Source organism: Eretmochelys imbricata, chromosome 2 (assembly GCF_965152235.1).
Source record: "Eretmochelys imbricata isolate rEreImb1 chromosome 2, rEreImb1.hap1, whole genome shotgun sequence".
In the NCBI taxonomy this organism is placed as follows: domain Eukaryota; kingdom Metazoa; phylum Chordata; order Testudines; family Cheloniidae; genus Eretmochelys; species Eretmochelys imbricata.
Genome location: NC_135573.1, coordinates 234,705,270 through 234,733,266, shown reverse-complemented (window position 1 = coordinate 234,733,266; position 27,997 = coordinate 234,705,270). Strand labels below are relative to the sequence as shown.

The window sequence follows — 27,997 nt, the reverse complement described above, 5'->3', positions numbered from 1 at the left end:
CACAAATAGCCCCACCCCTCCACACAAAGGCGTTACTAAGCAATAGTTTCCCATAGCAACTGAAGAGACAACAGTAGGCAAATCCCTAGAAGCAGCAGCAGCATCTTCTCTGAGCCGAAACCAAGCGGAGCAGGGTGAGGGAAGGAGGGAGCCACGGGGACGGGTTGTGGGGAAGCGGGGGTGATGTGGATAGGAGGGGAATGAGCGGGAGAGAGGGAATAGTATGCTGGAGAGGAGGAGGAATGAAGAGATGGTGTGGGAGAGGGTCGTAGGAGAGAAAGGAGGGAGCAGAGGAAGAGAGAAGGGCTGGAAAGAATGAGAATGATGGAAAAGGAGGGAGTAGTGTGGGGGATGAAAAAAACAGAGGGAGAAAGGGAGGCAGATAAAGAGGAACTGAGATTCCTCAACAGTTCATACAGTGTAAATGTATTATCCCCATATGCCCCATCAGGTCAAGGATGACAGCGCTGTGTGCCCAAGAGAGCATATATAATCTCCTACCCCGGGTGGAGGAGAAGCCTATCAAACTACCAAGGTACGTGGGTAAGAAAAAATCAGTTTGTTCTGTGATTTTGTCTAATACACTCCAGTTTTTATTAGCTCACATGGGGAATATTAGCTCACATGGGGAACTGATATGGCGAAGCTGTAAATATATATCCAGATAACACACTTGCTATGGCTTGTTACTAACCATTATTATATAAAAACAAACCAAATTTAATACAACCTTTTGTGCACTCCTTTTATAAAATAAATGGAAGTGTTAATGAGTTACCAGGACAAACATGTCCATTCTTTGCCCAACTAAGGGGTCCACATTGCTAATTTGTCACATTCCTGGGTTCTACACCATTAATATATGAAAAATGGAGCATGTTGCAGGCCCCTTCATTTTTCATTATTTATTATTTAATGTATACCAACAATGCTCATGGCATTATACAAAATAGAGAGGAAGGTGTTTCCTGCCCTGAGGAGCTTTTAATTTACATTCTGTTGCATCACTACCCTCAATAGCCCATTGTCTGCATTCTCCATAACTGAAAAATCATTTCCTTCACTTTGTCTTGTAAGTTACATAAAACATTTAGCACACTAAAAGGGACTTGTCTAATTCACGTTTGCGAAGAAAGAGAGGGAAATCCAATGACATGGTATAAGAATAGTCAAGGAGAGAAGCTATCCTAAGACCCTTCTCCTCCTTCATGTCAAAAGATCTGCATTTCTTTTTTGTTTCCAGTTTTTAAATTGTATGAGAAGGAAGCTCTATCTCCTACCCAAAGGTCAGAGACCGTAAACTCAATGTCTGGACCTCAGTAGCTTAGCTTGCATGATTGAAGAAGGAAAGCAGATTCTCAAATGAAAAACCCAACAATTCTGAAAATCCTGTCATCAACTTAGAGAAATGCTAGGCATTTCTTATTTACGTGATCAAAAACATAGGGGACCACTACAGGAAGGAAGTGGAAATTCACCTTAATTCTAACACCACTGTCTCTGGTTTTACAAGCTCTGAGTCATGGTAGTTGCAACCTGTTCTATCCATTCAATTTTATTCATGATCTGGTTGTACCTAGAAGACAGCTGTACAGGATTCCACCGTAAGTCACACAATCAAAGTATTTTTCAGGCAAAACAAAATAGTACAGTACAGTACTATTTATTTGAAATCTCTTGAATCCCAGTCTCCCTGTTAACCTGGGTGATTCCCTGTCTTTTAGATCACCCACATCTAAAGACTATAATAAAAATAAATGATCTGTCTGACACTTGCAACACTTTTCCTTCTGTGCACATTTTCATTAATGCTGCTACCATGACTCCCATTCAGCTGAACTTGTTTAACCAAAGTAATTCCTTCTGTTCTTTTTGGTTAACTAAGTTGTACTATATATATAGTCTTTTTTTGCCTTTACCGTACTTGAAAATGCATCACAGATTGTTGGGTAACAGCTTAGGGTTTAGCCATTTGAGAGGACTGCACAGTTCATTCTGTGACTTTTTCTGAGACATTCCAATTTTAATCTTAATGTTATTATTATGTATTATTATTAACAAAAAACAGTTTGTGGGTACTACAATTTGATACCATAAGAGATCCGTATCTTGAGAACAGATAGATGTGCCAATAAATCCACGAGTCTTTTTTTGTTGTTGTTATCGTTCCTTTTAGGTTTTGTCACACAAGTAAGCATCCCTTTGGACAAACTAAGTTAGGGTGCCATTCTCAAGGAGAATAACCTTATTGCATTGTAAATATCATGTCCAGAATTATGGACATATAGTATATATTCTTTCATGCCTTAGATCTAAATCTGCACTCACTGAAGCCAATGACAAAATTGCCATTGATTTCAGTCGTTCAGGATCAGCCCTATGCCATATAAGAAGTCCAGTAACTCCTTGCTTAATGTAGTTATATTCCTGAAAAATCCGAGTTTAAGCAAAACGATGTTAAGCAAATACAATTTTCCCATAAGAATTAATGTAAATGGGGGGGGTTAGGTTCCAGGGAAATTTTTTTCACCAGACAAAAAGCTATATATATATATATACACAAACAGTATAAGTTTTAAACAAACAATTTAATACTGTACACAGCAATGATGATTGTGAAGCTTGGTTGAGGTGGTGAAGTTAGAGGGTGGAAGAGGGTGGGATATTTCCCAGGGAATGCCTTACTGCTAAATGATGAACTAGCATTCGGCTGAGCCCTCAAGGGTTAACACATTGTTAATGTAGCCTCACACTGTACAAGGCAGCATGAATGGAGAGAGGGGAGACAGCATGGCAGACAGAGACAGAGACACACCCTGTGTGTGGGAGAGAGAGAGAGATGCGCATTGCCCCTTTAAGTACGCTGACCCCACTCTCTGTACACTGCCCTTTTAAGTAGATCAGCAAGTTGAGACAGCAGCTGCGGCCAGCAAGCTGTCTCTTTCCTGAGCCCTGTGATGTCCCCACCCTGCTCTATATGGAGAAGGGGTAAGCGGGGGGCAGGAGCAGGGGGGAGGGGGACACCCTGACATTAGCTCCCCTCTTTCCCCGCTCCCCCGCACAGCAAGCAGGAGGCTCCTGGGAGCAGCTGCAAGGCAGAGGGCAGGAGCAGCACATGGCAGTGGGGGGAGGGACAGCTGAACTGCGGGCAATTGATAGCCTCCTGGGCAGCTATGCACAGGGAACTTATGGGAGCGGGGAGCTGATGGGGGGCTGCCAGTCCACCCTGGTTCCAAGCCCCCACCAGCTAGCTGCAACGGGCTGCTCTTCCTGCAAGCAGTGGACAAAGCAGGCAGCTGCCAAACAACATTATAAGGGAGCTTTGCGCAGCTTTAAACGAGCATGTTTCCTAATTGATCAGCAACGTAATAACGAAACAACGTTAACCGGGATGACTTTAAGTGAGGAGTTACTGTGTATGATATTGAAACATAGAACTTGCTGTACTGGCTCCAACCAATGGTCCTTTTAGTCTAGACTCTGACATTAGCCAGTACCAGATCCTTCAGATGATGGTGAAAGAAACCCTGCAGCCAGGGGGCAATTACAAAATAACACACCCATAGGAGAGGTTTCTACACAACCCCCATCAGTAGGTGGTTAACATATGTTCTGAAGCATGAGGCTGTGTATACCTTTATAATATAATTTTAGCTTATCTAATGTAACCATGGATGCTATCATAGTCAATATAAATGTCTTATCCATTTTTGAAAAATAGTAGGTTTTTGGCCTCAATATAAGTGATTTCAATATCATCTAAAAACGTGTACAGTGCCTAGCACAGTGGGGTTCTGGTCTATGCCTAGGGCTCCTAGGTGCTACAGTAATACCAATAATAATTATTATTAATAATAATAACTAATAATGTGGTTCTTTGCTATGTCCATTGGCAGAAGCTGCCTTTTTTGGAGGAATGCTATGTAAAGTATGTATTGTATATTGTGGCTTGCTCTCTCCCTATACTGTATATACTAACTCTGGAAAGGTCTATGAATGTAGTGTAAGTTTTCATTCAGAAACACTGTATGCATATTTTGAATGATCTTTGAACAAAGTGTAATGAAGTTGATGTGCTAATCATGCTGGATTGAAGACCCACAAGAAAATGTTATTTTAAGATGCAGATGATTTAAAAAGAAGACCAAGCAATGTGTGCAATGAAAATTATGCCTTAATCTCACAAAAATGTTGCTATAATGTCTTACTTTTTGTATTCAGTACCCAAAGTATTTTTGTGGAGCCACAAAATTTATTTGAATATTAGCTATAGACAAAGAGTGCAATATATACATATAGTACTTTCTGACTTTTAACTGCTTTCTGGTTATTTTTTTAACATTAAAGATATATATCGACATTTAGACCATCTGTGAAACATGAAATAGAAGAAAATAGAGCTCCATGGAAAACTATGGGACCACCAAAAATTGAAGTACCATCTCCAAAAAACTTTCTTCAGAAACATTCAAAGGAACCGAAGCTCCCACACAGTATGTTTTTGGCATAAATATGTGAAAAGTAGCATATGTTTCTTGTATTTTTAGGATTTGTATCAGTATTGAAAGTGAACCCATCAACCTGAAATCTAGTCATATTTATAAAGTTTAAAATAGTTCTATATACTATGAGTGCCCTTGTGTTCTCACCAGTATTTGCGGTTTAATAATCATTGTTCTTTTAAAAATGTTTTTCTCCCTTCTTTTGCTATGTAAAAGTCATTTACAAACAACAAGGGAAAATGACTAACTGGCTGACTGGAAAACAGTACAAATGATTATATAAAGAGCACTATCAAATGCACAAAGCAAACTGAAAACAGAAAAATAATTAATCTCTTTTGGTTACAGTAATCTGAGATATTAGTTGTAACAATAGTAGGTTAAAAAATTCTAACAAGTGTGATTTTAAGGTTGATGTGTTTTATGTAAATATTTAATCTAGATTATACGTCAGTCTTTTTATAAATTGGTCATTAATATGAATATTTAAAATCAAATAATACAAATTAGAAAGTTAAAAACAATTATTCACAAGAGCAAGGAAATTACATATTGAAGTTGTCTCAACCCAATGATTTTAAAACTTGAAGAGATCTGGGGAAAATATGTATGATTTTCTTAGGGATACTATCACCACGGGATTTTCACTCTTTGATACTTGCTCTTGGATCTCAACCTGTAGTGTGAGACTGTCTTGGAATACGCAAAGCAGAAAAGTTTTGGAGGGTTGCATCCCACAAAGCCATCAGTAAGTGGGATATTCAACTTTGAGAGGGTTTTAGTTTTTTTGTTGTTTTTTTTGCCAGCACTCTGGCTTTGTACATGCACCCCTATCCTTGTTAAAGGGATATGGCAATTTTAGTCTCCACTCTCCTGACCAGTTGTGCCAGGGCAGTTAATCTGCAGAGACATCATTCTCAGTGCAGCCAGACTGCTGTAAGTGTGTCACTGTCAGAATTTGCTGTGGCATTGTGAGGTCTCTGGATGTGTCAAGCCTTGAGAAGTTTAAAGGTTCAGTGTACAGTAAACAATTGTGTCTGTGAGCAACATGGAAGCCCAGCATCTGAACCTACCTGGAGCCTAGGAGCAACTTTGGCATTGAAAATAGCTTTGGGGCTGGAAATGCAGCTTCGGAGTTTGATGACTCAGAAGTTTGGCCCTCAAAGCCTCAGAATAGGCACTGGTGATCTTAAGGCATCTGGAAATGACTTCAATGCAGCGACCAACTGTGAAGCCTCAGAATAAAACTTGGCACAGCTTTAGTAGAGTGTGGTGTGCATCAGAGTTCAGCATATTGGAATGTTGGAGCTCACTGCAACAGCACCTGACCAAGTTCAGTACATCATGCCTCAGAACTCAGGACCTTGGCATTTTGGCACAGTGATGCCTCAGGATAGGCCTTAGAACAGGTGTAGGTATACCTGTAATTCAGGGCAGGCCCTAATGCCTTTTTTAAGGAATAGCACTTCAGTATGACTGTGATCTCTTATTGTTTAAGCACTTCAGAATAGCTCCAGTGCACCTATCTTACTGAGACTTGACACTTTGATGCCCTATGAAAACATGTTGAATCATAACCTCATGCCACAAGGGGCCACAACAGTGGTTCCCTTAACCCACCCAGCAATATTGTTTATCTATCCAGCTATACTCTTAGCCCAGCAGAAGAACTGTCCTATCTCGGGGTCTCTCCTTCTGCCCCTCCACCCCCACGAACATGATACAGTTCTGTGGAGACCTAGAATCCTATTTTCGATGTCTCCGACTCAAGGAATATTTCCAACACACCTCTGAACATCATACTAACAGAGACATTCCTACCAGCACTACAAAAAGAAGGATTCTGGGTGGACTCCTCCTGAAGGTCGAAACAACAGACTGGACTTCTACATAGAGTGCTTCCGCCGATGTGCACGGGCCGAAATTGTGGAAAAGCAGCATCACTTGCCCCATTACGTCAGCCGTACAGAACACAATGCCATGCAAAGCCTCAGAAACAACTCTGACATCATAATCAAAAAGGCTGACAAAGGAGGTGCTGTTGTCATCATGAATAGGTTGGAATATGAACAAGAGGCTGCTAGGCAGCTCTCCAACACCACATACTACAAGCCATTACCCTCTGATTCCACTGAGGGTTACCAAAAGAAACTACACCATCTGCTCAAGAAACTCCCTGAAAAAGCATAAGAACAAATCTGCACAGACACACCCCTAGAACTCCAAGCAGGGGTATTCTGTCTGCTACCCAATATCCATAAACCTGGAAATCCTGGACGCCCCATCATCTCAGGCATCTCAGGCACCCTGACATCAGGATTGTCCGGCTATGTAGACTCCCTCCTCAGGCCCTATGCTACCAGCACTCCTAGCTATCTCTGAGACACCACTGACTTCTTGAGGAAACTACAATCCATCGGTGATCTTCCTGAAAACACCATCCTAGCGACTATGGATGTAGAAGCCTTCTACACCAACATTCCACACAAAGATGGACTACAAGACTTCAGGAACAGTATCCCCGATAAAACCTGGTGGCTGAACTTTGTGACTTTGTCTTCACCCATAACTATTTCACATTTGGGGACAATGTATACCTTCAAATCAGCGGCACTGCTATGGGTACCCGCAAGGCCCCACAGTATGCCAACATTTTTATGGCTGACTTAGAACAACACTTCCTCAGCTCTCGTCCCCTAATGCCCCTACTCTACTTGCGCTACATTGATGACATCTTCATCATCTGGACCCATAGAAAAGAAGCCCTTAAGGAATTCCACCATGATTTCAACAATTTCCATCCCACCATCAACCTCAGCCTGGACCAGTCCACACAAGAGATCCACTTCCTGGACACTACGGTGCTAATAAGCGATGGTCACATAAACACCACCCTATACCGGAAACCTGCTGACCACTATGCCTACCTATATGCCTCCAGCTTTCATCCAGACCACACCACACGATCCATTGTCTACAGCCAAGCTCTATGATACAACCGCATTTTCTCCAACCCCTCAGACAGAGACGAACACCTACAAGATCTCTATCAAGCGTTCTTACAACTACAATACCCACCTGCTGAAGTGAAGAAACAGATTGACAGAGCCAGAAGAGTACCCAGAAGTCACCTACTACAGGACAGGCCCAACAAGAAAATAACAGAACGCCACTAGCCATCACCTTCAGCCCCCAAATAAACCTCTCCAACGCATCATCAAGGATCTACAACCTATCCTGAAGGACGACCCATCGCTCTCACAGATCTTGGGAGATGGGACAGTCCTTGCTTACAGACAACCCCCCAACCTGAAGCAAATACTCTCCAGCAACCACACATCACACAACAGAACCACTAACCCAGGAACCTATCCTTGCAACAAAGCCCATTGCCAACTGTGTGCACATATCTATTCAGGGGACACCATCATAGGGCCTAATCACATCAGCCACACTATCAGATGCTCAATCACCTGCACATCTACCAATGTGATATATGCCATCATGTGCCAGCAATGCCCCTCTGCCATGTACATTGGCCAAACCGGACAGTTTCTACATAAAAGAATAAATGGACACAAATCAGACGTCAAGAATTATAACATTCAAAAACCAATCGGGAAACACTTCAATCTCTCTGGTCACTCGATTACAGACCTAAAAGTGGCAATTCTTCAACAAAAAAACTTCAGAAACAGACTGCTGAAGTGGAATTAATTTGCAAACTGGACACCATTCCATTCGGCTTTAATAAAGATTGGGAGTGGATGTGTCATTACACAAAGTAAAACTATTTCCCCATGTTTATTTTCTCCCCCTACTGTTCCTCACACATTCTTGTCAACTGCTGGAAATGGCCCACCTTGTTTATCACTACAAAAGGTTTTTTTCCTCTTTTGCTGGTAATAGCTCACCTTACCTAATCAGTCTCATTACAGTGTGTATGGTAACACCCATTGTTTCATGTTCTCTGTGTATATAAAATCTCCCCACTGTATTTTCCACTGCATGCATCTGATGAAGTGAGCTGTAGCTCACGAAAGCTTATGCTCAAATAAATTCGTTAGTCTCTAAGGTGCCACAAGTTCTCCTTTTCTTTTAACCTCAGAACAGTTACTGTCCCCCTATTTGAGTTTGGTGCTTCAGGGCTCCATAGGGGTCCAAATGCTTTGGTATCTCTTTGGGGTGTCTGTGTATCAGTGTTCCTGAATAACCACAACACAACAAAACCCTCACTGAGGCTCAGTATTTGTCAAGAACTCATCTAGCTCAGGGTGTGGTTGCCAATGAGCTTCACTGGGTCCAATAAACCCTCACCAAGTGACTGTTCCCTGATTGGACAGAAGGGTCAACAGCTCACCATTTAAGCCTTTGTAGCAATAACAGCGCGGAGGCTGTTTAGCATGTTTCACATCTGCATCTGCGCCAGACCTGCTTCCTTTACCAGCCCTTGCACCTGCTCCAGCCCTGGTCCCTATCTTCCTCAGAACTCCTGACTCTTGGCTTTGACGAATAGCTCATCTCCTGCCCTCTGATTTTGCTCCGATCAGTAGGCTAGACTCCTGTTCCAACCACTAGGTCCAATCGCCTACACCCTGGGTATGACAGTATTTCAGTGCTGCAGTGAAGGATTCCCTGGGATTGATATGTCATGGCCTCAGAATTTCTCAGCATCTTTGTTAGGCTCCAGTGCATTTATACCTTAGGGTGTGTCTGCAAGCTGAGGGTATGATTCCCAGATCAAGGAGATATACTTGTGCTAGCTTTCATTGAGCTAATGTGCTAAAAATAGAGTGAAGCCCCAGGAGCATGAGCAGCAGGAGGACTTTCTGCCCCAAGTACATACCTAAGATCTCTGACCGGCTTGCACTCAGGGAAGATAGCCCCTCCTGCCACTTGCGTTGCCGCAGCAAAAACATTCTAGTTTTAGCACGGCAACTCAATGAGAGCTAGTGCAAGTATGTCTCCTAGAGCTGCTGTTCACCCCGAGCTCAAATTGTAGATATAGCCTTTTAAAGATTATGGTGCTTAGGCACCTCCTTTGAAGCATGGCACTTTGGTTCCATCCTAAGGCAGCAGTGGTTCAGTTGTCTGCATTGGATCACAGCACTTTGGCCATTAGCTCTGTCACTTCTGTTATTGTCTGGTGTATCAGGGCTTCCTTTGGAGTCCTGGTTCACTACTTTTAATGAAAAAGTGAGCAGTGGGAGATAGGGCTTTCTACAGACACAGGCAGTTAAGCCCTTCATTTGCCTGCAGGTGCAATGAGATATTGTCCTTCTTAATAGAGCATGGTCACTTAGTACTTCCTTGTGGACAGTTGGGTCCATAATTGCCTCCATCTATACTTCTGGGCTTGCACTGATTTTGACTATTTGTGCCAAACTCAGTTCCTGGCTGAAGAGCTAGAGGACTCCAGGAACAGCAACTCCATGTCATTGTTCTGAAGATGAGGGTGCATGCACTAGGAGTCTTCAGAGACGTGGTGTCCCAAAAGGTCCTGATTTAAATGGACAGTCAGATCATCATATGTGTATAAACAAACAGGGAAGCAATGATTCATGCCTTCTCTGTCGGCCTTCTACACATGTAGGAATGGGCTCTGTCCCATATTAAATTCTTGGATGCTACTTACCTGCTGGGGAAGGAGAATATGATTGTAGACAGACTTAAGTCAAACCATAATAGATCCTCCTGAGTGATCGCTGGAGCAGGGAATTTTCTCTGGTGGAAACACTAGAGGTGAATTTTTTCATCACTTATCAGAACAGTGAACTATTGATTTTCTGCTAATGGCAAGGTTAAAAGAGCACACGAACAACCCATTGTTTCTCTGTCCTTTGGAGAGAGAGGCTCATACATGCCTGTTCATCAGCATGTCTGGTAAAAATAGTCCTAACTTAGCTCTGCAGAGACAGGCATAATCCCATACTATTCTAGACCAGTATGATTTTGGACCCTTCTATTTGTGTCAATTAGTCATTTCAGACCAGGGGTCTGGGTTGGGCCTGGGATGTTGGCAACATCCCAGCCCAGGAACAGTGTCCTAATAGAGTAGAGTTCTGGAAACATTTTTTTTTTCTGAGTAGGTGTCTCAAATTTGGGTTTATTGGTAGGAGTCTTCCATAAGCATTTATAAGAAAGGTTTGGTGCCACACAAGCCCCTTGATCACCTTCTTCTTTTGTCTGATTCTGGTCTTCAGACAAACTAAATCCTTCATTCATAGGAAACCTACTTCACCCCATCTTATTCTAGAAGAAAGGTAAACCATTGTTTCCAGAGCACTGTATGTGGTTAATATGGGGTTTCACACGCTGAGAAACCTCCCAATAATAACTCCTTATCCTGTGGACTTTCAAGATACTCATAGTTCCAGGGTACTTAGCCTCATTTATGAAAATTGGCTATGGCTTTCATTTGTGCAGTGAGAGGAAGATAGTCCTCTGGTTAAGGCCTGGACTGGGACACAGGAGATCTGGATTCAGTTTCTGGTTCTGCCACAGACTTTCAGTGTGACTTTGGGCATGTCACTTAAGACTTGATTTTCAGAGGTGTTGGAAGACCTCCAGCTGCCACTGACTTCAGTACAAGTTGTAGATCGGGGTGGGCAAACTACGGCCCATGGGCCGCATCTTGCCCTTCTGACATTTTAATCCAGCCCTCGAGCTGCTGCCTGGAGAGTGGGATTGGGGGCTTGCTCCACATGGCTCCTCGAAGCGGTGGCACGTCCCCCTCTGGTTCCTACACGTAGGAGCAGCCAGGAGGCTCTGCACACTGCCCCTGCCCCAAGCGCTGCCCCTGCAGCTCCCATTGGTCAGCAAATGGGGCCAATGGAAGCTTCAGGGGTGGCGCCTGCAGACGGGGCAGCATGCAGAGCCGCCTAGCTGTGCCTCCATGTAGGAGCCAGAGGGGGGACATGCTGCTGCTTCCCGGAGCTGCTTGAGGTAAGTGCCGCTCAGAGCCTGCACCCCAACCCCGTCCTGCGCCCCAACCCCTTCCCCAGCCCTGAGCCCCCTCCCTCCACCTGAAACCCTCAGTCCCACCCTCCTGCACCCCAGAGCCCACACCCCTAGCCAGAGCCCTCACCCCCACACCCCTCCTCCAGCCCGGAGCCCCCTCCTGCAACCTGAACTCCTCATTTCTGGCCCCACTCCAGAACACACACCCCCAGCCAGAGTCCTCACCCCCACCCCAACCCCCAATTTTGTGAGCGTTCATGGCCCACCTTACAATTTCCATACCCAGATGTGGTCCTTAAGCCAAAAGGTTTGCCCACCCCTGTTGTAGATACTCAGCACAGGCATGTTCATAGAATCATAGAATATCAGGGTCGGAAGGGACCTCAGGAGGTCATCTAGTCCAACCCCCTGCTCAAAGCAGGACCAATCCCCAATTAAATCATCCCAGCCAGGGCTTTGTCAAGCCTGACCTTAAAAACTTCTAAGGAAGGAGATTCTACCACCTCCCTAGGTAACGCATTCCAGTGTTTCACCACCCTCCCAGTGAAAAAGTTTTTCCTAATATCCAACCTAAACCTCCCCCACTGCAATTTGAGACCATTAGTCCTTGTCCTGTCCTCTTCTACCACTGAGAATATTATGAGAGTAAATTAATTATTAGGAATCACTTGGCTGCTATAGCAGTAGGGAACATAGAAAGTACATTGTAATGGGGTCTACAAACCCCATACTGAACAAAGGCAAAAGGGTGGGGGGGACGGAGCCTCTCCTGCCTACAGGCAAGCAGCATCACCACACCTCCATGCAGCTGCCACAACTGACAATCGTGGAGGTAGGCACTCAGCTGCAACCAATAATAGAAACAAGGCCTGCTGTAAAAGGAGAGAGCTCAAAGAAGGAAAGGAGTCAGAAAGGCCTGGAACAATAAAGGGGTCACACCCCTCTACCATGCTGCCTTCAAAAATGCAGCCCATAGGGACTGAAGCAGACCACTAGGCCGAATTAGAGGCCAGAAGCCAAAAAGTGTCCTGAGTGGGGGCGAACCAAAGAAAGCCGGTCAGGGAGCAACAGAGACCCCCTGAAAGACTACAGCAAGGTCTAGTGACATATCTCAACAGATAAAAGGTGAAACAGCCAGTAGAGTTTGAATGTGTCTAAATTTTCGGTGTTTAATAAGTGCCAAAGCTTCACCAGGCCTGGGTGCTGGTCTTGGTGAGATGCTTCTCCCAAAGTTTGACATCAACACATCCTTGGGGTTCTGTGTAGAGCAGATTTGAGACAGTTGAAGTCCATCCAAACTCTTGTTTTTTCCTAACAGTTTCTTGGGTATTGTTATTAAAAGAGAACATGACTAAGGATTGCCTATTACTAGGGCCCTGCCAAATTAATGGCTGTGAAAAATGCTTCATGGACCATGAAATATGGTGTATTGTGTACTTTTACCTTTATACTATACAGATTTCAGGGGTGAAAACAGCATTTCTCAAACAGGAGGTCCTGATCCAAAAGGGAGTTATGGGGCTTTGCAAGATTATTGTAGGGGGGTCATGGTATTGCCACCTTTACTTCTGCACTGCCTTCAGAGCTAGGTGGCTGGAGAGTGGCAGCTGTTGGCTAGGCACCCAGCTCTGAAGGCAACACGGAAGTAAGATTGGCAATACCAGACCATGCTATCCTTACTTCGGTGCTGCTGTCTCCAGAGCTGGGGAGTGGTAGCTGCTGCCTGAGGGCCCAACTCTGAAGGCAGCAGTGCAGAAATCAGGGTAGCAATACCATACCATGCCATCCTTACTTCTGTACTGCTCTTGTCAGTGGTGTTCAGAGCTGGGCTCCTGGCTAGCAGTTGCCGCTCTCCAGCTGCCCAGCTCCGAAGGCAGCAGCAGCACAGGAGTAAGGGTGGCGATACCAAGACCTCCCTACCATAACCTTGCCACCTCTTGCCCAACGCCCTTTTTGGTCAAAACCCTTATAGTTACAACACCATGAAATTTTGGATTTAAATATGTGAAATCATGAAATTTATATTTTTTTAAATCTTATGACCATGAAATTGACCAAAATGGACCATGAATTTGGTAGGGCCCTAATTATTACCATCTCTTATTAATATGATCTGGATAGCTGGTACTTAGAAGGTCACATCCTGTCTTACACTATCAGAAGTAGAGCAAACATCTTTCACTATGAACCTCAGGGATGCAGGTAGACAAATGCAGGTAGCTACATGACCCTCCTGGCTTGCGTTTATGTAGGTTATGTTTCTTGTATCCTTCTGCTACCAGTAAATCCTTCATTGGCTTCCTCGGCCTATACCTCTGAAGTAAAGAGGTGTAAAGTCTCCCACTGTTTAGATATTTGTTTCTTTTGTGCTACCCCTTGTTTAGGTTGGCAAATTTTCTTTTTATTGGATTCAGTCTGGAAGATCTTTGGTTTTTTGGCTGATGTCCTTCCTTTCCCTTATTTAAAAAAAGGAAAGAATGGAAAGAAACCTTACTAGTTGTTTATATAACATGGATTGATATTTTCATCACTGCCGGATGCAGTGTGTGAACTTTTAGTAGAAAGGACAATCCCTCAAGCTATGTGCACTATGAGAGTAAGAATCCTGGATGATGGTATCTTTAAAGAAGGAGAAATCACTTACATTGTAATTATGCTTCTTTACTGATATAGTCTCCCAGGATTTTTACTCACTCTTCCACCTCCTAACAGTGTTTGGGGTTTTCAGTTCTGAGGGATTTTGCCTGTATGGATGTACTTAGTTGAATGTTTCACCTTTTTGCTCCAAAAAGGAATGACAGTTGAGTGCTCTACTGTGTTCTGCCACTCGTGCTGCTGGAGAAGAGTGTTATACCTGTTGGCATTGGTGAATGGGTATGCTAAGGGTGCAACCCTCAAAAACTCCTTAGTTTTGAGAGTTCCCAGTCAGTCTCTGTCTAAATGTATGAGACCCAAGAGTGAGAATCCTGTGTAATGACCAGTTCAAAGAAGCAGAATTACAAAGAAGGTATGTACTATATGTGCTGTAGTGCCTAAATGTAATATGTCAAGAATTGAAGGTATTACTAATAAAACAGCTACTCTCTTGAATGACAATACCTCCCAAAAGTTTTACAAAAGCTACTTTTACTGTTAGCCTTTTACCACATAATCCATTGTACAGAAACATACTTCTATTAGTTCTCAAACTCTGGTCTGTGGCCCACTAGTGGCCCACTGAACACTTACTGGTGGCTCACAGAGAGCTGGTTGGTTGGTTAGTTGGTACTGCCTCTTCTCCTTGCTTCCAGCTGCCTCTGCAGTTGTAAAAGCAGCTGAAAACAAAGAGGATGAGCCATCACTACAGCTTTCACTAGTGGGCTGCTGTCACACAGGAGGAGGAGAGGAAACAGAAGCTACCTTCAGTGACTGAAGCTCCCAGTAGGACTAGAACTGCCAGCGGTCTTTCTGTGAGAGAGGGAATGAGACAACTTGACAGCATGTTCAAGGGAGAAGGAAGCCAAAAGCATGAGCAGAATGCGTAGGGAGAGAGGAGGATCGGGCAAGCATTTGCATGGGTTTAGGAACAGATAGAGGAACAGAGCGGATAGGAAGGTAGATTAAATGAAGAGCAAAATGAGACCATTTGGGTAACTTATTTTTTAAAAAGACAAAACGTATTAATGAGAGCTAAAATATGTAAATATAAACATTTAATTTTTCTCTTCCATGTAAAGTAATGCACATGTTTAATTTTATAAAATATTATACATATTTTAAAAATATTTCTTTGAGGACGGTAAAACATAAGTTAAGTAGTATAATTCTCCTACAGCTAGCAGAAAAAATATGGATCAAGTCTTACACAATAGTACTTTTAAATGGATTTTACAGTGTAAAACCTGATCAGAAGCTATGTAGATTTTCTGTAGGTTTTTGGTCCAACAAACTTTAAGTAGCTTTTCATTACAGTAGTTCCCCAAGCCATTCTTATGTTGTTAACAAAGTTGATTTTCATTTAAGAATAACTCTGTACGTGTTTTCTTTCAGTTTTAGTTGTTTCTCCCTCTTGAGATACTGGAGAATGCTGACATTGGAAAATTACTTACTGCTTTATACTAGCTACAAGGATGTTCATATGCTTAATTCCACAGGAAAAAGAGATGAAGGAAGAAAGAGGTTACTAACAATACCATCAGTGCCACATGTGACAGATCACCCACTTATGGGAATTCAAAGTAAAAAGAATTTCATAAATACAAATGCAGCAGATGTTATCATGGGAGTGGCTAAGAAGCCTCAACCTATTTGTGTTGACACGAGACAAGGACACAAATATCTCCTTGAAACTTCAGGACTTGTCCCAAAATACATTAATAAAAAGGTATGTTTTGTTAAATTATAGGGGGAGTTATACTTGGGTTGCCTAACACTTTTCATTTTAAAAGATGCATCTGACTTTTTCTGAGAATTTCTAATAGTCCATTGTTTGCAGTAGACATTTGAAATTCATCAGGGAGAAAGCCCTAGGACGAGAGAAGTGCCTTTTCTTTTTACCATGAAATGTTGTTCAGGTTTGGATCAGATATAAGATTTTGAGTAGTCTCCTTCTCCTTCTCTTGTATTGTCAACAAACCTTTGGCAGCATGCCAAAATAATAACCAACTATGAACATTCTAAAGAGCTAAGTGAAATTGACATGATTCATGTCATCTTCACCACTGTAATCCCTGAATGGCAGTCCTTAAAGAGACTAGACCGGGCAGCAGTGAAACTCAGAAGAAACATATAAGAAGATCCCATGACTTCCAGGGTTTGTGGCTCCAGGGCTCCAGGGCAGCCCCACCATACAGACTGTCCCAGAGCTGTGGGCTCCAGAGCTTCCAAACTCCTGGGCCAGCTGGCCCTCCAGGCTGCCCAACTTCCAGAGCCACTGGAGCCAGCTGGCCCAAGAGTCCAGTTCAGGACCAGAGAGTCCAGAAGCCCTGAAAACCCCAGCTCAAGTTGGGGCTCTCAGGGCTTCTAGGCTCCCTTGCTGCAGTGCCAGGTGCCTCAACCCTGACAGTCAGGGATTGAGCTGGGGCTATCAAGGCTTTCAGAGCTGCCAGGGTCCTTACTTGAAGCCTGAGTAGCAATGACTGAGCTGGAACCTGGGGCTCACAGGAATTCCAGGCTCCGTGCTGCAGGTTTCCACGTGTTTTTGTGAAACATTTTGGGATCCATAGATTGGCATTTTGAAGCTAAACTTTTTTGTTAGGAAACTTCCAACAAACTCTAGTCACAAGCTCCCTAAGGGAAGAATTGCAGAGGCTGAACTCACTCAGGCCTGCTGAGTAATTGTGGGAGATACACAAGGAGCTGTAACCCCAGGATCCTGGTCTAAGAGTGGGAGAATTGTGGGGCTCCACCCCAGGACAAAAAGAGGGTACAGAGTTGCAGTTAGTTCTCTACTGTGATACATCAGTTCTGGCATTTTCTAACTGTTGAGTGCATGACCCTGAAAGCTGCATAACATTCTTTTAACGTAGGTTTTTTTTGGAGGGAGTTGTATGTAATATTATTAATGACAGGGTTGAGATTTTAAATTATTTGAAGTAGAATGGGCATTGCTGTACATACTGCCAAGAGCCATATTTTTACAAGGATTTTCACCTAACAGCTGACAACATATCTTCCAGTATGGGCCAAATTCAAAAATAATACAATGAAAACTTCATTTCTAGTGAAGCAGAAATGAAAATCCTAAACTTTTTCAGTGTATTGTAGTGCATATTGAAACTCCTTTATTATGAAACTCCATTTACAAGGCCATATCCTTGTGCAGCCTCCATTGGGCTCCAAAGCAGCTAAAAAAAATACTAGTCCTGATTCTCCAGAATTTTGCACCTTGACTAGTCATTTACAACTGTGTAGTGAGGGTATAAAGTGCTATCAAATCAGAAAGGCAAGACTGCAGAGGAGTAAATGGCTGGCTACTCAAAGTGCAAGTCAGTGAAAAATCAGGCCCTACATGATGACTGTGCAGGAGGAAAAGACAAGCATCAGGCACTACACAGAGGGACTGTGATGCAGTGTATAAACCCCTCACTGAACGGAAAGAGGTCTAGGAGAGTCTGTGTACTAAGGTTGCTCTGACCCTCTAGCCCTGCCAATCATGAATGGTAGAGAGAAGGGCTTTAAAAGGAGGAAGCTGCAGTCCGCAAGGGAGAAAGCCCCAAGAAGGGAAAGTAGAGTGGCTCCTGAAATAGGAAGAGGAGCCCTTATGCTCAGAGCCCTGCGCAGATACAAAAATGTGGATCCACATCCACCAGAATCGATCCGCTATCCGTCTTTTATGTGTATCCACACCTGCAACAGCAACCCGTGTCACAAGTGCTAGCGGGGTGGGGGCAGGGAGCAGAGATGAGTGAGTGGAGGGGTGGGGTCTTGCAGGGGTGAGGGGGTGCGAGGGCAGGGACCGGGGGTAAGGTGCGGCGCAAGGGTGGGGTCTCGATGACAAGGGGCAGTGTGGGGGCAGGGGCTGGGGGGAAGGGGCGTCACATCGCATGTTGATCCTGGGGGCTCGCGAATAACGGCACATGCCACGGCAGCACCAATGTGTGTTGCATCACAGCAGGGTAGAGGGGTGGGGTGCCAGAGCCTCGCCTGCTCCAATCCCTGCAGCTGGTGGCAGGCCCTGCTGCCCAGGAGCTGGCAGGCTGGGAGCACAGCCAGTGCTTCCTAGGCGGGCCAGGCCATGGTGGGGACATTGGTGCTGCCCCAGGGGCCTGAGCTGCTGAACAGGAAGCAGCGCAGCAAGTGGCTGCTGGAGAGCCCTGACTCCGGCCTGCCGCCCAGCCACTAGCTGCTGGCCACCAGCTCCGAGCGCGCTGCCCCCCCCAGGCTGCCCGAATCAGGCCCCACGGGCCAGGCACCGCCGGTGAGTAGAGTCCCGCACAGTTGGATCTGCATCCAATCCACTGTCCACAAAAATGGTCCACATCCGCGGATGCAGATATGAAGCGGATATCCATGGATTTGCGGGGGGGTGGTTCCTGGCCTGCACCGCTTCCTGCAGCTCCCATTGGCCAGGAAAGGGAAACTACTACCGCTGGGAGCTGTGGGGGACCATGCCTGCGGACGGTCAACGTAAACAAAATGTCTTGTGGCCCGCCAGTGGATTACCCTGATGGGCCACATGCTGAAGGTTACTGACCGCTGTCCTATCCAGTCATGCTAGGCAGAGACTAGGAACACTTCAGCGAGATCTTGCCAGAACAGGCAAAACCCCAGCCTTGGAATCTAGGACATGCCTCTACAAAAGTAGAGTGGGTTAGGGTAATTGAACTTGAAGGCCCTGATGAAGGACCTTCAGACTGGGGGTCTTGCCTCTTACCCCATTCTTGCCCGTTAACCCATTCTTACCCCTCACCCAAGGATGAGACATACAGTGCCTGGGCCAATATCCTTGCCCGAGACACCAGTTTTGTGAGGGAAGAGCAGGTAGATCCCACCCTTTCGTGGATATGCAACAAATTAGCTACAGTCAATGTGGAGGTAGTAGACCCCAGAAGGAGAGACAGTGGCCCCACTTCAAGCTATGAGGGGAATGGCTCTATCACAAAAAGCAAAACAGGGTCCAGCTGCTAGTCCCTAACATTTATCAGTGGGAGGTACTAGGGTTGGCCCATGAGGTCCCCTGTGCAGGACATTTCGGGAGGGAGAAAACCTTTGACTGCTTCACAGGATACTTTTGCTGGCGCAGAGCATTTCAAGATGTGCGGATTATTGTGCTTCTTGTCCAAACTGCCAGCTGTCCAGGTGGTCATCCCTCATTCCACTGCTCGTAAAGGAAACCCCTTTTGATAGGATATGATTGGATCTAGTTGGCCCCTTAAAAAATAGTTCAGTGGGCCATCAATATATTTTAGTGGTAATTGGTGTATGCAACACATTACCTGGAAGCCATTCCCCTGTGATGGATTAACATGAGCACAATAGTCAGTGAGCTGGTGAAGGTGTTTGCCAGGGTAGGCCTGTTGTGGGAAATCTTGACAGATCAAGGGCCCAACCTTACATCCCAGTTGATGTGAGAGCTGTGTAAGCTTTTGAAGATAGAGAAATTGAAAATATCAGTCTTCCATCCCTAAATAGACCACTTGGTGGAACGTTTCATCAAAACCCTCAAAAAGATGTTGAGGAAGTTTGTCACCACTAACCCCAAATGATAGGACGAACTATTGCCCCCACTACTGTTTCCCATCTCAGAAGTACCCTGCCCTCTATGGACTTTTCCCCTTTCAAGATATTGTATGGTTGGCAATGCAGAAGCATCCTCAATTTGTTATAGGAGTCGTGGGAAAACTGAGAACCAGAGGCAGAAAACTTGGTGCAATATGTCCTCCAGCTGCGTGAGCTTATTAAAAGGTTGAGGACCTTCACTTGCGAAAACCTACAGAAGGCCCAACAATGTGAGGAGGCAGCCTACAACCAAGGAGCGGGACTACACATGTTCAAGCCAGGCAACTGAGTAGTCCTACTGTTGTCAAGTTTGAGTCCAAGTTATTACCCCAGTGGCAAGGGCCTTTCAAGGTACTGCATCAGGTAGGCTCCTAGATTATGTGATACAGCATCCGGGGAAAAGGATAGAAACTCAATCTATCATGTCAATTTACTGAAGGCCTGGCATGATAGGGAGGCCCTTTCAATCACTCCCCTTACCCCATACCCTGAGCTGGGTACCAAGATCCCGACAATGGAAAGGATCAGTTCTGTCGAGAAGGGGGAGACCCTAAGGGCATATCAAAAGACTCATCTGGACCTGTTAATACAAGCATTCCCCCAGGCATTTTCAGTCCTTCCAGGACATACCATCACATTCAGATGGAACCTGAATGGATGGTAAGAGAGACTGTTTGACCTTTACTCAGGAGGATGTGGGACACCATCAAGGCTGGACTCCAAACTATGCTGGACTTGGGCATGGTGGAGGAGTCACACAGTGAATAGTGAAGCCCCATAGTTATCATCCCAAAACCCAGTGGTATGATGAGATTTTGCATTAATTTCCATAAAGTCAGTGCAGTTTTCAAGTTTGATACATGCCCCATGCAGAGGCACCAACTTTGTGATTTGCCGGGGGGGTACTCGACACCTGCCCCAGCCCTGCCCCCACTCCGCTCCATCTCCCAAGCCCCCACCCCACTTCTTCCCACTCTTGCCCCACCTCATACTACCCTGTTCAACCCCCTCCCCTGAGCATGCCCAGCCCCTGCTCCTCTCCTCCCCTCCAACACCTCCTGCATGCCGCTGAACAGCTGATCGTGGCGGTCAGGAGGCGCTGGGAAGGAGGGGGAGAAGCTGATCCATGGGGCTGCCGGTGGGTGCTGAGTACCTGCTATTTTTTGGAGCACCCATGGAGTTGACACCTATTGCCCCATGCCTAGGATAGATACGCTACTGGAACATTTTGGGGCAGCAAGGTACAGATATACAATTAATCTTACAAAAAGGTATGGGGTAGATTCCATGGACTCTGGAGTCCAGAGAGAAAACTGCATTTGCCCACTAGTCAGGCTGTACCACTCTTGAACAATGCCATATGGGCTACATGGAGCTGTGGCGACCTTTCAAAGACCAGTGAGCCAGGTCCTCCTCCTATGTGGGCGATAAGCCACTGCTTATTCAGATAAGCCACTGCTATAATTATATATAGCCAAGATTTGGACAGCCATCTTGGCCGTGTTACCGAAATATTGCAGTCAGTCGCCAGCAACAGCCTAACTGTCAACCCAGCTAAGTGCAAGATTGGGAACTCTGATGCCACCTACTTGGGAATATGGTGGAGGTGAACATATATGCCCACTCGTGGACAAGGTACAGGCTTTAGCCAACTATCTGAGGACCATGACCAAGAAGCAAGTTAGACAATTTCTGGGTTTGCCTGGATGTTACAGGCACTTCATTCCAAACTTTGCAACCACCCAGCCTCCCTCACAGACCTGATGAGGGATGGGAAACCACAGAAGATGCAGTGGTTTGATGCTTGCAGTAAGGCCTTTAGAACATTACAAGAGAGCTTATGATGCAAACAGATGCTCTTCAACCCACAGTTTTCAAACTAATTAGATGGACACAATTAATGTGGGGCTTGGGGCAGTACTCACAGGACATCGGCAGAGAGGAACACCCCATACTGTACCTGAGTCAAAAATTATTTCAAAAATTATTTATGAAAAGGCATACTCAGTAATAAAAAAGGAAACTGTGGGTATCAAGTGGGCCATGGATACTTTACGTTATTACTTATTGGGGACCTCCTTTTTGCTGATTATGGACTGATGACTGCACATAAGGAAAGACACAAACACGAGGATCATGCACTGGTACCTGGTTCTACAACTGTACAGATGTCCCACAGAGCAGGCAAGGCTCATACAAACATGGATTTCTTTTCTCAAGGCACAGACACTACAACTGACAAGGACAGCATGCTCAATGCACAACATGAATCCCGGGTGTCATTTTTGAGTGGGAGGGTATGTGAAGGCATGTATAAACCCTGCACTGACAGGAAAGGGGCTTGGGCTGCTCTGTGTGCTAAGGTAGCCCCGCCCCTCTGGCCCTGCCAGTCATGCATGTTAGGGAGGAAGGCTGTAAAATGAGGAAGCTGCAGTATGCAAGGGGGAAGCCCTGAGAAGGGAGCGACTGGAGTGGTTTCTGAAATAGCACAGGGAACCCTCACGCAAAAACACTCCCAGTGAACCCCAGGGACAAGCCCTATAGAGAGAAATTGATTTGGCTACTCAGCCATAAGAACATCTGACAAAGCTGCTGCCCAGGCACCCCTGAAGTAAGGTGGTGCCACAGACACTTTTGCTTTTTATTGACGCCAGGAGGAGCTTGTTTTGTGTTGAATCTGAACTTTTGCTTTTCCCCGACCTGTAAGCAAAGTAAGCAAGCCCACAAGGGCAGGGCCCGCTGCCAGGGACTAAGAGTCTGTAGCCTGTACTGGGCCAATCCCATGGTGGGAACTGGACCTGCTGAGCGGCCCTAGCCTCGCTAGGGAGGTGCCCCAGAGAGATACTTTTTACAAAGACTCTGCACAACTATGGATGTCATAGAGCATTGGCTCTCAACCTTTCCAGACTATTATATCCCTTTCAGGAGTCTGATTTGTCTTGCGTATCCGAAGTTTCATATCACTTAAAAACTACTTGCTTACAAAATCAGACATAAAAATACAAGTGTCAGCACACTATTACTGAAAAATTGCTTACTTTCTCACCTTTACCATATAATTATAAAATAAATCAATTGGAATATAAATATTACATTTCAGTGTATAGTATATAGAGCAGTATAAACAAATCGTTGTATGAAATTTTAGTATGTACGGACTTTGCTAGTGCTTATTATATAGCCTATTGTAAAAGTAGGCAAATATCTAGATGAGTTGATGTACCCCCTGGAAGACTTCTGTGTTCACCCAATTGAGAACTACTGTCATAGAGGAGATCTTTGTGGTATATCACTGCATCAAACCCCAGTCATGGAGGGAGAAGAGTGGCCGGCTACTTCCCATATCCTATAGTAACATCCATGTCCTAGCCGCTTGGACATGCTTACAAGTCCAATTTTCAGCTGTGTAACATTTTAGGGTGTAGCAAAGACCTTTTACTCATCTTTGCTCCATTTCCCAGGGTTTGGCTCTGTAATTACTTTTTTCTATGTAAATTAATTTTCATTACGTTTTCACCAAAAACAAGCTTGAAATTTGCACAACATGCTATCCTGTGGAGTATCAGGGCATGTCTACACTAAAAAGGTAAGTCGACTTATGTTTGGTCAACTTAACAACCACAGCAGTAACGGGGAGCCCAGTTGCTGCCTGGTGTCTCCCCGTGGGGAGCATGGCAGCTGCCCCGAGACTCCTGATCCCCACGGGGAGCCCGGTGGCTGCACTGAGGCTTCCGGCTCCCATCAGGAGCTGCCCAGACTCCAGGCCCAGAGCTCCGCTCTGGGAGCCCAGCTGCAGTGGGGAGCTGAGAGCCCGAGGGAACAGCCAAGCTCCCAGTCGAGAAGAGTTGGGAGCCTCCAGGCAACACCAGGGCTCCCTGTGGGGAGCTGGGAGCCTCTGGACAGCTGTCCAGCTGGCAGCAGAGAGCCAGGTGGGCACAGCCCAACGGGAAGCCTGGGGGAAGCCAGGCTCTAGCTAGAGCCCCTCACTTGCCTCCAATGACAGCCCGACTTTCTTGTCAATTTCACAGCTTCAGCATGGAGCTGTGAAATTCACAAGAATGACAGCCAACAGCCAATTTAAGTAACACAGTGTCTACACAGACATTACATTCCCCTAACTATACCTACATGGGCCTTATGCCTCTCATGGAGGTGGAGTTATCATGTTGGTGTAGTAGGGCAGTTACATCAGCAGGAGCAAAACTGTAGTGTGTACACCGACCTGATTAGGTCAACATAAGCTGCCTTACATCAACCTAACTCTGTAGTGTAGACCAAGCTTCAGAGTTGACTCACTCTCACTTCTCTCCTAGGCCAGCTGAGGAGCATTGCAAAGGCAGTATGCTCAGTCACTGGGGAAACAGCGCTTCATGTTGCTCTGCAGTGACCCTGTGCCATTTCAGGAGTGGTGTGGGTAGGCTTCTGATAGAGCCCAAACTTTCCATTCACTGGATGGTCATCGTGATATGTAGCTTTGGGCCAAAGGGGGGAGGAAATAAAGCAGAAAAATATCTGGGATTCTCAGCCTTCAGAGGACCCTGAGCCTCCAGTGTAACAAAAAAAGCTAAAATTGAAATATTAATTGGTTGCAAAATCTCTACAAACTACAGTTTACAATCCACAATGTTACTGGTATATGTCTCCTCCTGATACATTTGCCTAGTATCCATAAATATCAGCTCACATCTAAATCATTGGATCTTTATGAAAGGTGATGTGAACACTGATTAGGATTAATAATATCCTTATACTCTCATCTGCAAAAATTAGATAAAACTGAGTAAACTGCTGTATGCTGTCTATTTTACCCAGTCACACACATTTCCATACAAATGAGTACCTGTTTTATGTCCAAAAGAGCAGCAATCCATCTTCAAATCATAAAACTTGCAAGAAATGCAGAATTGCTATACAGAACAAGATATTAATTTGAAAAACCTTACAAAATATCGCAAAGGAAATTGCATTCATTATGTTTGCTTACCCACCAATTTATACAGAATTTTACATGTGAAACTACACTAGTACTTATAGCAGATTTGAAAGATCCATTAGAAAATAAATTTTACTATGTAAAGCCACATTCCAGTCAAGGGAATTTTTGTCTGTTTTGTATATTACCTATGGAATTAAAAGGGACCTCATGCCTAGTAGCTGGGCAAGTGAACAAATACAGAGGAAGGAGCAAAAAACGTTCCTATCCTTTGCACCACCAATACAATGGCCAAGCACGGTCACTGTCCCTCCCAGCACCCATTGGGTCACAAGCCACCCCAAAGATGTAAAGGATGATGTAGTGGGTGTGTTCCCCCTGCACATCTGGGAAGGAAGTGTACCTTCTTGAAACACAATCCTGCTGCGGTTGTATATCACTCCTAATGCAAAACTATGTCTCTCAGGCATAACTGAGACATTCTGCAACACATTATATTAAAGATTTTGACTTTTTTGTATGGTATATAATGTTATAACAAAAATCTGTACACATGAAAAGCAAAGGAATGCACATTTCAAAGTATGGCATTTGATGTCATGAAGTATTGATATAAACTAGTTGCACTATGGTTAACTGGTCTAAAACTGTTCAATAGGTGAGTCTTCTATCAATCCTTAGATATGGAGGTTTCCATTTTTACTTCCATCTGGTTCTGAGGCCTTATACATAAAATTGATGAGAATCATTTTCACAGGCTTTGGACGGACTACAGAAGAATCAGGCTTGATGCTTTTCAGAAGATGGCCCTGACATGATTTTTATTGTTCAATAGTAATAAACCATATTCAAATCTACCTTGATAAATTTAAAATACCATTACTGATAATATTTATATCATATTGTTCATTGATTTCTTCTTATAAGTTTCTATAGGGAACTTTTCCCTTGATGTTTCAGGATTATGGTCTTACTCCCAAATATGTAATTAAGCGAAGCGAGGAAGTAAAGAGAGCCCAAGAAGAGTATGATGCGTATGTCAAGGAGACTCTGAGGCAAAAAGCCATGAAACGGCTCTCTGATGAAGAAAGGGAAAGTCTCCTACAGGTATGCATTTTGATTTAGGTTTCATAGTGGTAAGTACAAAAGACAAATTAGATTTGTATTTCCATATAAGTAACAGAAAAGTATACAATGTATCAAAGTACTATGGTGCACAAGAAACAATGCATTTGGATTGGCTAGCTTTTCACTAGATGGAGCTCGAGAATAATTATAGGTAGGGCTGGGCAAACAATCTGATCTGACTCAAATTTCACAGGTTCAGGATGTTCTAAAGTTCAATTTTACAGGTATCTCCCATCCGGGGCTCCAGTTCTGGATCCCTTCCCCCACAGCTTCAGTGAAGTCAGTGAAGCTCCAGGCAGCTACAGGGATTCAACACCAGGGATCCAGCTGCAGGATTAGTGCCTTTGAGTCTTAGATAAATACAACTTCTTCTTTTTTTCCAAATTCATGACACCCCATGTTTAATGTATAGTGTATTTCATACAACATATATTCCAAAATGTTTTCCAGTGTTAGATAATACAGGGGAAAGGGTTAGATAACAAATAATATCAGAGGGAGAGAGAAATAAAGAGGTATAGGCAAGGGGAAAAAGAGACGTTTTCAGCTGAGACTTCAAACAAGGTGTGAGGTGGAGAGATACAGACAGAAGACTGTCAGAGATGTCAGGAGCTGTCAACAAGAAGGCAATATATTTGCCAATAATGGCAAAATTGTGTAAAGCAAAAGAGAGAAGGCTACTACTATTTCTCAGTTTTCACCATGGATTGTGAAAGTGGTGAGTCTTTTATTTATAACCTCACGATAATAGTTATAGAGGAAGCATGTTCATTGTAAGTGCCTATTTATTGGCCCTTTGTAACATTTATTTGGGGGGAACCCTACCATCTGGGCTGGAATTTCTCTTGCTTTTTCTTTTTGTTTGATAACATTCTGTTCTGACATTTGTCAGATATCAGAGTGTAACGAAAGAAGTACTTTTTGCTAGTTAAGAAATTTTCAGATACTTATTTTATTTGGATAATCCAATATCTTCTTTTAAATTTTTTATGATGTCACAACAAATAAATGGAAATAATTAGAGACAAAAATCTGAAATTTCTTTCAATTTCACTTACTTTGGGTATACTCTTTATGAGGAAAAAAAGAGCTTTGAGAATAGATTCAGTATATTTGTCTCAGTGATTCAGAATTCATAATTTTTTATATAGGGTTAGGTCATCAGTTTACAATCTTGCCCATAAGAAGGATCAGCACATTGTTATGCTGCCTCTGGAGCAGCCCTGGAGGGAGATTTTGACTCTGTGTTTTGGGCTCCCCGCTTATGCAGGGAGGAAGTAAACACTGATAGGTCTATACACTGAAGTCCGTGTGAAAACTCCCATTGTCTTCAGTGGTGCAGATCAGAACTGAATTGCACACATTAAAAGGTGCCTCTAAATGACAAAAATTAATGACTCTTCTAGGAGGGTTTCAGAAATCCTGTATTCATTTTCATATTTAAATACAAAACAGTAAAGAATGCCTCATGTCTGCTGAATTACTACTAGCTTCATACACATAATTTACTGCTTTTGATTGTAGAGAAAAATAACATTACAAACCAGCAACTAAACAGGTCCAAATTCTGCCTTTAGATGCACATGCTGCCATAGTCTTTTTTTAAAAAAAAATCATTTACAGATTACATTACCAGATTATCATTAAAGATTTTGAAAATACCCATCACAAATAAAACACAGCCATGTACAGATACATGCTACAAGTACACAGATAAAGCAAGTCTTGTAATGCCAAATGTAGTCACTTTAGAATACCATTTTAAATCTGTAATATATTAATGTTCCATTAAAATGTAAGCATTGCTTAGATCACCCTACTTATTTTAGGACACCAGGCCAAATTCATCCTTGCTATTATTACATTGACTTTTAAGAGATTAATGAATTGTGCCCATTTATTTGGCCCCTTTAAATATTATCCAGATGTTAATCAATTATTTTAACTTCTGTTGATTGTTACTGGGGGGGGTGAGCACATATCATAGGGCAAAATGTTTGTTAAAATTGCTAAATACTTTATATAAATATAGCATTTCAACAAAATAAATTATTCTCATAAGTTTTCTTTTCATATAATGGATTTAGGGTCTGAAAAAGAATTGGGAAGAGGTACATCATGAGTTCCAGGGCCTTTCGGTAGACATAGACACCTTACCAAAGAAGATTCGTAAAGAAAGGCTGGAAGCACAGATGAAACAACTGGAGCATGACATTAGTATAATTGAGAAGCACAAAATTATCTATATTGCAAATAAGTAAGAACTGCCTTGCAA

The 27,997-nt window shown here is 43.8% G+C and overlaps 1 protein-coding gene across 1 annotated transcript; it reads left to right on the top strand.

The window, feature by feature from the left end:
* On the top strand, positions 1-27,983 carry ENKUR (enkurin, TRPC channel interacting protein). The gene is made up of 6 exons (XM_077809467.1): positions 1-134; positions 452-535; positions 4,348-4,493; positions 15,596-15,825; positions 25,555-25,701; positions 27,810-27,983. The coding sequence occupies exons 2-6, from the start codon at positions 459-461 to the stop codon at positions 27,981-27,983; spliced, it is 774 nt and encodes a 257-aa protein (XP_077665593.1). The 5' UTR covers positions 1-134; positions 452-458.
* Positions 27,984-27,997: the final 14 nt, after the last annotated feature.

Coding starts and splice junctions, on each gene's coding strand:
- ENKUR (XM_077809467.1), top strand. CDS start 459: ATGACAGCGCTGTGTGCCCAAGAGAGCATATATAATCTCCTACCCCGG. Junction 15,826..25,554: donor CAAAATACATTAATAAAAAG/GTATGTTTTGTT, acceptor TTGATGTTTCAG/GATTATGGTCTTACTCCCAA. Junction 25,702..27,809: donor AAAGGGAAAGTCTCCTACAG/GTATGCATTTTG, acceptor TAATGGATTTAG/GGTCTGAAAAAGAATTGGGA.